We start from the raw sequence: 14,503 nt of genomic DNA, 5'->3' as shown, positions 1-14,503 counted from the left end.
AAACTTTATACCTTTCACAAAAATTAATGATCCATTTATGAAAATGGATCATAAACATCAATGTAAAATGCAAAATTTTAACATTCCTAGAAGATAATATAGGAGAAATCCTAGGTGAACTTGGGTTCAGTGATGACTTCTTAGATACACCAAAGCATGGGGCACCTGTGTGGCTCAGTTGGTTAAGCATCTACCTTTGGCTCAGGTCATGATCCCAGGGTCCTGGGATCGAGCCCCAAGTAGGGCCCTTGCTCAGCAGGGAGTCTGCTTCTCCTTCTCCCCACTCTCTTTCTCAAATAAATAAATAAATAAAATCTAAAAATCTTAAAAAAAAAAAAAGATACCCCAAAGCATGATCCATGAAATAAAAAAAAACGATTAAGTTGGACTTCATTAAAATTAAAAACCAACGTGAAAGACAGTTAAGAGAATGAAGTCACAGCCTGGGGAAGGGGGGGTGGAAATCATTACAAAACACATTATCTGATAAAAGATATCCAAAATATACAAAGAACTCTTAAAACTCAACAATAAGAAAACAAACAATATGATTGAAAACTGGGCAGATGATCTGGACAGACACCTCATCAAAGAAGATACATAAATAGCAATTAAACATATGAAAATGTGCTCCCTCTCACAGGTCATTAGGGAATTGCAAATTAAAACAACAATAAGATACCACTACAGATGGGACACCTGGGTGGCTCAGTCAGTTAAGTGTTTGCCTTCAGCTCAAGTCATGATCCCAGAGTCCTAGGATCCAGTCCTGCATCAGGCTCCTTGCTTAGCAGGGAACTTCCTTCTCCCTCTGCCTGCCACTCCCCTGCTGGTGCTCTCTTTCTCTCAATCTGACAAATTAAATTTTTAATAAATTAGAATTTTTAATAAATTGTTAATAAATTAAAAAATCTTTTGTTTTGTTTTTTATGTTATGTTAGTCACCATACAGTACATCATCAGTTTTTGATGTAATGTTCCATGATTCATTGCTTGTGTATAACACCCAGTGCTTTATGCAATATGTGCCCTCCTTAATACCCATCACTGGGCTAGCCCATCTTCCCACTCTAAACGGATGAAAGACCTTGATGTGAGACAGGAATCCATCAAAATCATAGAGAAGAACATAGCCAGTAACCACTTCGACATCAGCCACAGCAACTTCTTTCATGACACGTCTCCAAAGGCAAGGGAAACAAAAGCAAAAATGAACTTTTGGGACTTCATCAAGAAAAAAACTTCTGCACAGCAAAGGAAACAGCTAACAAAACAAAGAGGCAACCCACAGAATGGGAGAAAGTATTTGCAAATGACACTACAGATAAAGGCTTGTATCCAAGATCTATGAAGAACTTCTCAAACGCAACACCCAAAAAACAAATAATCAAATCAAAAAAATGGGCAGAAATGAATAGACCCTTTTCCAGTGAAGATGTACGAATGGCTAATAGACACATGAAAAAATGTTCAACATCATTAGCCATCAGGGAAATTCAAATCAAAACCACATTGAGATACCACCTTACGCCAGTTAGAATGGCAAAAATTGACAAGGCAAGAAACAACAAATGTTGGAGAGGATGTGGAGAAAGGGGAACCCTCTTACACTGTTGGTGAGAATGCAAGTTGGTACAGCCACTTTGGAAAACAGTGTGGAGGTTCCTTATAAAGTTAAATTAAAAAATCTTAAAAAAAAAAGATACCATTACAGGCCTATTAAAATAGTTAAAATCCAGAATACTGATAATATCAAATTCTGGTGAGGATGTGGAGCCACAGAAACTCATTTATTGCTGGTGGGAATGCAAAGTGGTACAACCACTTTGGAAAAGTTTGGTAGTTTCTTACAAACTTAAATTTGCTGGCAGTTAAAAATCGCTCCATGGTATTTACCCAAATGAGTTGAAAACTTATGACTACACAAAAACCTGTGCATGAATGTGTTATAGCAGCTTTACATATAATTGCCAAAACATGGAAGCAACCAAGATGTCCCTTGGTAGGTGAACGGATAACTAAACTGCAGTACATCCAGATAATGTAGTAGTTTTCAGCAATAAAAATAAATGAGCTATCAAGGCAAGAAAAGGCATGGAAGAAACTTAAATGCACATTAAAACAAGCCAATCTAAAAATAAGCCAATCTGAAAAGTCCACACACTGTATGATTCCAACTACATGATGTTCCAGAAAAGGCAAAACTATGTAGACAATAAAAAGATCAGTAGTTGCCAGAAATTTAGGGGTAGAAGGATGAATAGGAGGAACACTGGCGATTATTAAAACAGTGAAACTATTCTGTATGATATTGTAATGGTGGTTATGTCATTATACGTTTTAACCCATAGAATGTGCCACATAATGAATGAACTCTAAACTATAAACTTCTGTTAATAATCTACCAATATTGAATTATTAATTGTAATAAATGTACCATACCAATGCCAAATGTTAAAAGCAGGGGAAATTGGGAGGGGTGGTGGTATTTGGGAACTCTGTACTTTCTGCTCAATTTTTCTGTAAACCTGTACCTACTCAAAAATGTCTGTTAACTGGTGGTGCTAGAGGGGAAGTGGGTGGGTGGGGGGTGAAAGAGATAAAGGAGACCAAGGGTACACTTATCTTGATAAGCACTGAATAACATATAGGATTGTTGAATTATTATTTTGTATATTTGAAACTAATACCACAATGTATGTTAATTATACTTCAATAAAAATTTTTTGAATACTAAAAAGTCTATGAATTTTTTAAAATGTAAAAGTAAAAAAACCCAAAAACCAAAAAAACAGTCCTTGCAACTTTGAGTTAGGCAAAGATTTCTTAGTTACAACACCAAAAGCATGAACCATAAAAGAAAACATTGGTAAATTGGGATTCATAAAAATTAAAAACTTTTGTGCTTCAAAGTCATGAGGAAAGTTTTGGGTCATAGGTACATTCATTTTCTTGATTGTGATGATCATTTTATGAGTGTATACGTAAGTCAAAACTTACCTAATTCTGTACTTCAATGTATACAATTTATTGTAAACACAAAACTGTTAAAACTTTAAAAATTTAAAAGAACGACTGGGAGAGCTTCTAATGCAGATGACTTGGGCCTCAGCCCTGGAGCTCCTAATTTTCTAAGCCTGAGATAAAGTCTAGGAATCCGCATTTTTACCAGGCATCTAGGTAATTCTAGTCCTAGAGAGGAAGGAAATATTCCTCCAGACTGTCCTCAGACTGCAGACTGCAAATCAGTCCTTTCCTGGGTCTCCAGTCTGCTGGCCTCCCATGCAGATTTCAGATTTACCAGCCTCCATAATTGCATGTGTTAATTTCTGAAATAAAACTCTGATTCTCTCCCTCCCCATATGAAATTTTTTCTCTCTGGAGAACTCTAATATGGTCAGGAAAATAATAATATCCCATAAAAATAATCACTATGAAACTCCTTGAAAAGATTCATAAATTTAGATGCAGCTACATAAATGTAGTTCATACACATTTGAAGACATGAACCTTACATATTTACATCCTATATTTTTACAATGCGTTGTACACATTCAGTATTCACAAGGTATCTGAATGAATGAATGTTTTTCTTTTTATGGACTCCTGTGGGGCTGCATGCGGTTGATTGTCTTCTTTGCATCTTCAAATTCTGGTCATGTCCATGCCAGGTTGACTTAACCAAGAAAGAACCTTGGAAAGACTCTACCATTAGTCCCTGACTGTGCTTTATAGCACTGATCTTTAAACATTGTCTCACAATTTTCTAAAAACAAATTCTTATTCTTTGTATTTTTGTCTGGCCACACAAGCTATTCCTCTCTGTGACAGGACACTGGCTTTCTTGTCTTTGAATTTTTATCCATTCCCATTTTAGAAGTAATGACTTTGGCCACTCAACAGCAGCCCTCATTCAGTTACCCATGTCTATGGAAAGGGCAGATTCGGCTATCTCCTCCAACCACTTCAGTATGCTAACTTTTTATTTGGATATATTAAGGGGAGGGAAAGAAAGGTGTGGTCTCTAAGTCTCAAGTCATAATCACCCCACTTTCAACTCTAAACAGGACAAGAAACCCCTGATCCTAACTCTACCATAGACTTTCCCTCATGAATGGCCTAGCAGATGAAAGCATTTGTACCTCAGATGGGGAGCTCCCTATGTTTGGGCCTATGTAAAGCACTGAGCTGATGGATTAAAGCTGGTCACGAGCTTGGCAATACTATGTTCCATGAGAGAAGTAAAAGAAGTTACTCAGTAATACCAAATGTCAGAGTGATGAAACACCTTGAAATTCATCTGATCAAATCTCCTCACTTATAGATAAAGAAACCAAGGTCCAGAAACATGAAGTGACTTCTCAAGGTTGGGTTTCCAACACTGTCCTGAAGCCTTCTTTGACCTTTTTGGAGGTCATCTTTATTCTTCTGGGATCCCCCATGTACTGCTTATACCTCTTTTTAGTGCTGTATTTGGTCTTCCTTTATTAGATTTGCAATATTTGGGAGATTGAATCCATGTCTAACTTCCAGGGTTTAGCATAGAAACTAAACTCATAGTCAATGCTTAATAGATGCTTGTGTAAAGATGGAAGGGAAGAAAGGAGGAGGAGGAGAGAAGTAAGGATGGGTCTAAAGTTTAGTGATTTGATTTATCACTAGTTAACATGGTGGCAAGCAACATCTGAGAACCCAAGCCCAGCAGTAATGGGTACGGTGGAACATGAAGCAGGGAGCTTCTCCAGGCTCCTGAGATGGTGTAGGCTTTTCCCTCCTTTTCTGTCTCCTCCTGGATCCATGGAATAAATTGAGCCACAGACACAAACATACCAGGCCTCCCCCTGAAGCCAGATCTTATGCCCCAACTGAAGACACCCACTTGGACGAGCCTCTGGGTTCCATGGATAGTACAGACCATAGGTGCCCCACTGTCTCCCTAAGAATGAGAGAATGAAGAAAGTACAGTCTGCAAGGAATCAATAGTAGCTCTAAAAAGAGGGTAGTATGAGAGGGTCCTAGTGGCATGGGCTAGGGGCCTCACTCCTGGGCTCTCTCCTGAGAACCTAGAAGGTAGTGGGGCATGTGGAGGATGGGGCTGAGGCAAGGGCTGAGTACCTGGCAGTTTCCTTTGGTGCCTGGTTCCTTCCAAGCACAAATCATGTTCCTAGAGAGCTGGTCTACCCTCTTGCTGCATTCTCTCCAGCTAATCAACATCACTCTCAGCTTCTGCAGGTACATGTTTAAGTTGTCATGTTGGTCTGGGAAATGAGGAAGTTAGTGTGAGAACGAGTGCTGCGTCAACCACTGAAAGTGACTGGCCCACAAATGATAAGGGTGGAAGCCATGGAATGATGCAAACACTTCACAAATCATAGACTCACAGTGTAGAAAGGCCTTAGAGATGACCTAAGGTAATGCCCCACTCAGTCTCCTCTTTAGGATCTCCAATAAGTGGTTCCTTCATTTCTGCTTATATGTATTCCCTTTGGGAAATTCATTCCTACTGGAAGCAGCTTACTGAACCCCCAGCACTAGCCCCTGCCAGGTAAACCTAGACTAAGCTTTCTCCATGGCTCTACTATCTCTCCACAGCCGTGCTTGGTCCCTGTGCAGAGGTTCAGAACAACCCAACTTCTGAATCAGTGTTGTCCAGTGTATCTGCTAGGCCAGTGGAGAAACTAGGAAAACGACCCACCTGTTATTGCCAATTTGTGGAAAGGAAACAATTGTAATTCTAGAGGACCTTCTGGCTTCCCCATCCCATTCCCACCCTCCCAGAGGTTCTCCTTGTCTGGCCAGCCTTGTGCCCTGGGAAAGGAGTAGAGTCATTGACGACAAAGCTTGGTTGGAGAATCACTGGTTCAATTATTTTGATCATTGATTTTCATCAAATGATAAACAGATGGGGAGATGCACATCATAAAACAACCCATGAAGGAAGAATCCAAACTGGCTTTCTAGTGCCCAGTGTTTCTGGGCCCCCCCAAAATTATCACTCCCATATTTTGAGATTCTTTCATATTCCAGGCTTTCACTAGGGACCTTACAAGTATAATTGCATTTAACTTAATCTACATAACTGATTCGAGGGAGACATTGCTGTCATTCTACAGGTGAGAAAAGGTGAGGGTGACTAAGGTGAAGGAACTAGCTCAAGATCACAAAGCTACAGTAGTGAGGCCAAATTCAGACCTGAATCTTCCAAAGCATCATGCTATCTTGCCCAGGGAAACCTAAATGTGAACTTTCTATGTTTTTGAAGGGAAGACACATACCATACTCATAAGCTGTCACCCACTCTGCCATCCAACACCGGTCCCAGATCCTTTCCTTCTTCTGCAGACAGATGGGCATTTTGAAGTTAGTGAACTGTACTGGTGTGGCAAGCAGGAGCAGGGAGAGATCACTGTCAAGGTGGGATGGTTTATAATCTTTGTGAATAATTATCTTCTGTACTTGCTTTCTCTCCAAGTGGACATTGCTCAATCTTTTGGTTCCCAAGACCACAGTAACATTTCTCAATGCCATTTTTAACCTAAAAAAGGAATATAATAACTCCAAACTATAATAATAGTTACACTTCATTTTACATTTATAGACATATTTGTAAACAGCAGAGTTTACAACGGATACTAAGAAATCCAAAGAAGTGGATGTATGGTGCCCTGGAGACTGGCTAGAGCTCCGAGTGGCAGGAATCAGGGGTCCAGACTCAGGCAATTGTCCATGCTAGTAAATCAGCAGCCCAGGAAGATTTCCCTGATCCAAAGGAAGAGGAACGAATCCATCCAAGAGAATAGAATGTGAATTCCTTGACAATAGGGATTTTGAATGTCTTATTGACTGCTATATCACCAGCACTTAGAACAGCACATGGTAGGTATTTAATGAGAAAGTGTACCGTGAACAAATACAGTGTGTGGTCTACACATGTGGCAGGCAGGAGAAGGGAAGACTTGTACTGATTTTCCAATAGTGGATGCATAGTCACAACTAGCAGCCAACTTTAGGATATGGTTCACTTAAAAGGAGAAAGTGGGTGTAGAAAAGAGACTTTTTGGTACAAAGCCAACAAGAACAAACTAGGTGTAGAGTCCATGGCTTCATAAGCCTTATGCACTAATCCATTAAGCTACCCAGCCCAGACAAAATATTGAGGAAATTTTATGTAAATTAAGACAATGCTTCAGAAACTTACAGGGTTCTTGGGAAGCAATGTGCTGCTGTCAAAACCCACCACCGGTGTATGATTGAGCCTCCACAGAGGTGTTTCCGTGAGATCTGGATACTCACTTGCCATGGGAACTCACCTTCCTGGACTTCAAACAGTTCACGAAATGGTAACGATGATGAGTTTGAAAAGGCAGGTCGGTGACCACATTGAACTTTGTCTGAAGGAGAAATGAAAGAGCCATTTGTACATGAGGAGCACTGAGAAACCCTTCTTATCTGCTATTCTCAGCATCTTCCAGGTTTAGACTGGTAATGAAGCTGAGTGAAATAAATGAGCAGGCACAGAGGGGCAGGTCTCAGGAAACACCGGCAAAGCACACCTCCTTTAATGTCTGTCCCTCACATTCAAAAACCACTGTGAGACCTGGAGAAGTCAGGGCAGAGATCCATCAGAAGCTATAAAGGGTTAGGGCAATACAAAGGGTCCAGAGATACGTAGGATCCATTCAGGAGAAAGCAACCATGCAGAATTTGAATAGGGAAAGTTTTATAAACTATAATAGAGGAATAACAACAAAGGGTCAAGAGGACTCCAAGAATACCATAAGGTTGAGGGAGAGTGGAAGGATTGAACTTGGCAGGGGAACCCCTTCCCAAGGTTCAGGTTCAGAAATCATTGGGTAGTGTGTGTTTGCAGCCAAGGGAAAACAGAAGTTTGCTAGTTCCTATAGCTATACAAGCAGGAAATGTCCCTTTGAAGTACAGTTGGATTGAAGCTGTAACACCCCTCCTAGCAAGCAGATAGAGGTGAGCAGGAGGGAGCTCAGGTATCAAGAGCCCACTCATTAACCAGAGGGCACAAGACCTGGAATGTCCATGTCTGTGTTGGGACAGCTTCAGTGAGGAGGTGTAAGGAGATTGGAAGGATTTGGGAGATTGATCAAAGAAAAAGGTATGACCGCAAGGTGGCAGTAGCACACACAAGGTTTATTTGAATAGGTCTGTATGTAGTAGAAGCCCTTTAACAGCAGACCATCCAGAAACTAAGGTATGGGGGCCACCATCCAAAAGGGGAGGAGGACAAGGGAACTCCCCGGGGAAAGAGATCAGAGAAGGTGCTTAACATCTAGGTAATGTTGCTCAGCGGCAGAAATGGGAGTCTCTGAGTCAGAGAGCAATTAAGAGCAGCAGTGGTGTGGGTGTCTATAATCAACAGGCTTTATCTTATCTATGACTAGCAGATACTGGGTGCAGTTTCACCAGGTATGCAAAACAGGTAGGCTCTCTAAGTTGCGCCTTGTTGAAAACAAATGGATGGGGCACCTGGGTGGCTCAGTTGGTTAAAAGGCTGCCTTCGGGGGCGCCTGGGTGGCGCAGTCGTTAAGCGTCTGCCTTCAGCTCAGGGCATGATCCCGGCGTTCTGGGATCGAGCCCCACGTCAGGCTCCTCCGCTGAGAGCCTGATTCTTCCTCTCCCCCTGCTTGTGTCCCCTCTCTCCCTGGCTGTCTCTCTGTCAATTGAATAAATAAAATCTTTAAAAAAAAAAAAGGCTGCCTTCGGCTCAGGTCATGGTCCGTGGGTCCTGGAATTGAGCCCCACATCGGGGGGTTCCCTGCTGAGTGGGAAGTCTGCTTCTCCTTCTGTCCCTCCCCCGTACTCATGCTCTCTCTCTCTCTCTCAAAAAAATAAATAGTATCTTAAAAAAAAAAAAAAAGAAAGAAAACAAATGGATGCGTGAAAAATTAAGTTTGGCACCGGCAGGCTTTGAGCTGGCTGGTATCAACTGCTATGAAGAAATAAACAATCTATGGTCTAGTAGACAAAAGCCATTTTGGAGCTATTTATGTACCAGGTGTGAGGTGATATCTCATTGTGGTTTTGATTTGCATTTTCCTGATGATTAGTGATGTCAGTGTATCTGTTCATGTTTCACCTATCTGTTGGTCATTTGTATGTCTTCTTTGGGAAAATGTCTATTCAGTTCCTCTGTCCATTTTTTAATCAAAAGAAAGTTTTTGCCCTTCAACAAACAAATGGATAAAGAAGATGTGGTCCATATATTTTGTTGTGTGGTGTAAGATAGGGGTCCCATTTCATTCATGTGACTAACCATTTTTCCAGAACCATTTATTGAAGAGACTTTTTCCCCCATTGAGCACTCTTGGCTCCCTGTCAAGTATTAGTTGATCATGTACGTGCAGGTTTGTTTCTGGGCTGTCAGTTTGTTTCCATTGGTCTTTGTGTCTCATTTTATTCCCTATAGCTTTGTGTGATGCCTCCAGATTTGTTCTTTCTCAGAATTATTTTGGCTACTCAGGGTCTTTGGTGATTCCATACAAATTTTAAGGTTTTTTTCTCCTATTTCTGAGAAAGATGTTGGAATTTTGATAGAGATTGTGTTGATGCCATAGATGGTTTTGAGTAGTACCAACATTTTAACAATATTAATTCTGATCCATAAACATGGGATATTTTCCCATTTGTTTGTGTTTTCTTCAATTTTTTTTTCCATCAAAATCCTACTTTTCAGTGTAGAGATCTTTCATCTTTTTGGTTAAATTTATTCCTATTTTTTGATGCTATTGTGAAAGGGATTATTTTATTTCATTCTCAGATATAATGTTTTTAGTCTACAGAAATGCAACTGATTTCTGTATGTTGATCATGCATGCTGCAACTTTACTGAGTTCATTGATTAGTTTTTTTGTGTAGTAAATATATTTTCTATATAAAAAATTACATCATCTACATAACAAGACAATTTTACTTTTTCCTTTTTTGTTCGGATGCCTATTTTATTTTATTTTATTTTATTTTATTTTATTTTATTATTTTATTTTCTTGACTGATTGCTCTGGCTAGGACTTCCAGTGCTTTGTTCAATAAGTGATAATGGGCACCTTTGTCTTGTTCCTGGCCTTAGAGGAAAAGCTTTCAATTTTTCTCCATTGAGTGTAATGTTGGCTGTGGTTTTGTCATATATGACTTTTATTGTGTTGAAGTATGTTCCTTCTGTACCCAATATATTGAGCATTTTTATCATGAAAAACTAATGTATTTTGTCAAATGCTATCTCTGCATCTATTGAAATGATCATGTGGTTTTTATCTTTCATTCAGTTAATGTGATGTGCCACATGTATTGATCTGTGAACCATCCTTTAATCCTAGGGATAAATATCACTTGATCATGGTTTATGATACTTTTAATGTACTGTTGAATTTGGTTTGCTAATATTTTGTTGAGAATTTGTATGTCTACATTCATCAGGAATATAGGTCAGTAGCTTTTTTCTTTTATAACATCCTTATCTGGCTTTGGTGTTAGAGTATGCTGGCCTTGTGAAATGAGTTTGGGAATGTTCCTTCCTCTTCTATTTTTTGGAAGAGCTTGAAAGGTTTGGCATTAATTCCTCAAATGTTTGGTGGAATGAACCATCGAAACTGTTAGGTCTTGTCCTTCTCTGTGTTGGTTGGCTTTTGATTACTGATTCAATCTTTTTACTCGTGATTGGTCTGCTCAGATTTTCTATTTCCTCATGATTCAGTTTGGTAGGTTGTATGCCCTAGGAATGTATCCATTTTTTCTAGGTTATCTAATCTGTTGCCAGGTAATTTTTATGAGCCTATGTTTTTTTGGAGTATAAGTTGTCATGTCTTTTTTCATTTCTTATTTTATTTGAGTCTTCTTTATTTTTCTTAGTCTAGCTAAAGGTTTGTAAATTTAATCTTTTAAAAAACTTTTAGTTTTGTTGACACTTCCTATGTTTTTCTAATTTCATTTCATTTATCTCTACTCTAATCTTTATTATTTCCTTCCTTCTGCTAACTGTGGGCTTAATTTTTTCTTCTTTTTCAAGTTCTCTGAAGTACAAATATAGGTTGTTTAGTTGAGATCATTCTAATTTCTTAATATGCATTTATCACTATAAACTTTCCTCTCAATTGCTTTTGCTGCATCACATAATTCTTGATATATTGAATTTCCATTTTCATTTGTTTTGAGATATTTGTAAAATGTCTCTTTTGATTTCTTCTTTGACCCATTGGTTGTTCAGAAGTGTGTTGTTCAGTTTCCACATACTTGTATATTTTCCAGCTTTCCTCTTCTTCATTTCTAACTTTGTTCCATTGTGGTCAGAAAAGGTAGTTGATATGATTTCAATGTTCTTCAATTTTCTAAGATTTGTTTTGTGCCATATTGTACAATCTATCCTCAAGAATGTTACCTGTGCACTCCCGAAGAATATTCTGCTGATGTTTGATAGAATGGTCTATACATGTTTATTAAGTTCATTTGTTCTGGATTATGACTCAATTCCAGTATTTTCTTTTGATTTTGTCTGGATGTCCTACCTGTTGTTGTCAGTGAGGTCATGAAATCCCCTACTATTATTATATTTTTGTCTATTTCTCTCTTCATATTCATTAGTATTTGTGTAATATATTCCAGTGCTGCAATGTTCAGTGCATATATATTTACTATTGTTATATCTTCTTGATGTATTGACTTTTTCATCATTATATAATGACCTTCTGAATCTCTTGTTATCTCTTTTAGTATAAAGTCTACTTCATCTCATGTATGTATGGCTCCCTTCACTTTTCTTTCATTTTCCACTTGCATGAAATATCTTTTTCCATCCTTTTATATTGAGCCTAGGTGTGTCTTTAGAGCTAAAATGAGTTTCCTGTAGGCAGCATGTAGTTGGGTCTTGTTTTTGTTTTTTTTAATCCACCCAGAATATTCTGTGCCTTTCTATTGGTGAATTCAATTCATTTATATTTAGAGTCCCTTTTTTTAATTTTTTTTATTATATTATGTTAGTCACCATACAGTACATCCCTGGTTTTTGATGTAAAGTTTGATGATTCATTAGTTGCGTATAACACTATATTTAGAGTTCTTATTGATATGTAAAAACATACTACTGCCATCATATTATGTGTCTTCTGGTTGTTTTGTATCTCCATTGTTTTTGTTTCTGTCTACCTTTATAAAGTGGTGGTTTTCCATGGTGATTTACTCAGTCTCCCCTTTTATGTTTCGTGGCTCTACTCTAGGTTTTTAGTTTATGGTTACCATGAGGCTTACATAAAACATCTCATATATAAAATAGTCCTTTTTATGCTGATAGCATCTTACCTCCATTTGCCTATAAAAGTTCCATCCCTTTACTCCTTCACTTTTATATTTTTCATGTCACAATTTACCTTTTTTTTTGTGCTATGAATTCATTGAAAAATTATGGCAGCTATAGTTATTTTTAATGCTCTTTTCCTTTAGCATTTATAATATAATTGATTAACACAGCATTCTAATATAGAGTTCCAGTTTCCTAATTCTGTTTATTTTTCACCTTTGCTGGAGTAGTGTGTACTTTCACTTGCTTTTATGTCACTGATTAACATTTTTTTTTTTCATTTCGGCCTGAAGTACTCCTTTCAGCGTTTCTTGCAAGGCAGATCTAGTGGTGGCGAACTTCCTTAGCTTTTGTTTGTCCAGAAAAGGCTTATCTGAAGGATACCTTGCTGGATAAAGTATTCTTGGCTGGCAAGTTTTATCTTTCAAAACTTTGAACATGTCATTCCACTGTCTCCTGGCCTGTAGATTTTCTGCTGAGAAATCTGAAGGTAGCCAAATGAGGGTTCCTTTATAGATTAGTTTCTTAAAATAAAAAAAATTAATCTTGAGCTCTACCTTGTATTGTACATAAAATTTGAAACCAAATTGCATATTTAAATGTGAAAGATGAAATATAAAACTTCTAGAAAATAACATAGGAAAATATCTTTATGAACCTGGGATGGGGAAAATGTTAATTTAAGATGCAAAATCATTTAAATTCTGGAATAATGACAGCTAACAAATTTTGAGTATTTGCAAAGTGTCTGGCATTGTTCTCAGAGCTTAAGGCATAATTAATCTGCACAAAAACCCTAATATTGCCATTTTACAGGTAAGGAAACAAATACAGAAATATTTAGTAACTCATTCTGAGATTCATAGGAAGTATGCGAAGGAAATGTAATTAGTTGTTGTCAGTCTAACTTCAGAGCTCGTTATGCTACAGGTCTGATTGTGTTTATAATCTGGGATGAAAAGGTCCTTCTAGCACACCAAATAAAAATATTAATGAATTTTTTACATAAATTTGAAATTTTTACATTTGGTCCAAAATAGAGCTTTAAGAGTGTTAAAGAACTAGGAGAAAAGATTTTGCAGCACACATAAGACACAAAGGGCTAATGTCATTAAAATTTTAAAAAGTCCTGCAAACCAGTTTATAGTACCCATTCAAATAGGAAAAATGAGAAAGTTATAGGAACCGGTAATTCTCAAAAGGATAAATGGAAAGTGTTACAACTAAGGAAAATGCTACAAATAAGGGGGTAAAGTGTGGTCTTGTGGCCAGATACATTTCAGAAATACCAGATTAAATAAAATTTAACTATTTTCTTTACAGTGAGATTTCTGAAAACCTTTAATATGTGAATATTCACTGTGACTCTACAGAAAAAGTACGAAATAAAATCTCATTTAACCATGAGGACTTTTTTTTTCTGTTCAGCTCCTAACAGGACAGGGATTTTACAGAACATACTTGAAAATGCTGCATTAATTCGTTTGCTCCTATAATAGTCCTATAACTTTTCCCACTTTATGAGATTATATAATCTAATACAGGTGGTCTAAATTAATAAGGCCCTTATTCCACCACAACTCTGCTACTTGCCCCAGAGTGTTGGGCCCAGAAAGATCCTTAATACATTTATAAAGAAGGGGGTGGAGACTGGAGAAGCAGAGGCAATTGCTAAACTGTTGCTCCAAGTCCCCTGTATTTCCAGAACTCGGGTCCAGACCCTGGGGGATCATTTTAAATGGCATGTTCACTAAGCCCAAAACATTTACTTTGATTAATCAGTTGTAATCTCCTCATTTCCTGGGCCATTTGCTCTAACTCAGCACCCCCTTAGGACTCTGAATCAAGTCTATAGGAACCAGGTAAGAGGTTGCAGGCCTCTCTCCATCCTCCACTCTGGGTTAGCCTGGCACAGACCTGGCTCTTCCAGGGCATGTCCCTTGAGCACCATAAGCAGTGGAATTAGAAGCTGGAGCATCTTCTTTTCATTTCAGTCCAGAATTGCCCAACCTATGCCTCTAGCCAAAGCTGGTAAGTGCCAGCTGCAGCTGCTTCAGTTGGGGCCATCACAAATGCATGGCAGAGCTGGTCTTGGGTGACATCACAGTAAGCCCAGGGTTAGGGAGGAAACAGGAGATGCAGGGCAGCCTGGCTTAATGAGTGTATGTGCCTAATCCTTCCCTGTAT

The 14,503-nt window shown here is 38.3% G+C and overlaps 1 protein-coding gene across 1 annotated transcript; it reads right to left on the bottom strand.

Moving 5' to 3' along the window:
- Positions 1-4,639: 4,639 nt before the first annotated feature.
- On the bottom strand, positions 4,640-14,294 carry PRSS51 (serine protease 51). Its single transcript, XM_087866415.1, has 5 exons — positions 14,234-14,294; positions 7,199-7,391; positions 6,276-6,535; positions 5,116-5,258; positions 4,640-4,936 (listed from the first exon to the last, which is right to left on the bottom strand). The coding sequence occupies exons 1-5, from the start codon at positions 14,292-14,294 to the stop codon at positions 4,640-4,642; spliced, it is 954 nt and encodes a 317-aa protein (XP_087722541.1).
- Between the last annotated feature and the right edge of the window lie 209 nt (positions 14,295-14,503).

Source organism: Ursus americanus, chromosome 13 (genome assembly GCF_024610735.1).
Source record: "Ursus americanus isolate L20-20 chromosome 13, mUrsAme1.1.p, whole genome shotgun sequence".
Taxonomy (NCBI): domain Eukaryota; kingdom Metazoa; phylum Chordata; class Mammalia; order Carnivora; family Ursidae; genus Ursus; species Ursus americanus.
Note: the sequence above shows the minus strand (reverse complement) of the source record. Positions and strands in the feature narration are given on the sequence as shown.

Bases quoted from the DNA above. Each gene is read 5' to 3' on its own strand.
- PRSS51 (XM_087866415.1), bottom strand. From the start codon at position 14,294: ATGCTCCAGCTTCTAATTCCACTGCTTATGGTGCTCAAGGGACATGCC. The intron at 6,536-7,198 runs GTAAGTTTCTGA...TTCCTTTTTTAG, and splicing joins CATTGCTTCCCAAGAACCCT to GTTAAAAATGGCATTGAGAA. The intron at 4,937-5,115 runs GTACTCAGCCCT...TCTCATTCTTAG, and splicing joins GCACCAAAGGAAACTGCCAG to GGAGACAGTGGGGCACCTAT.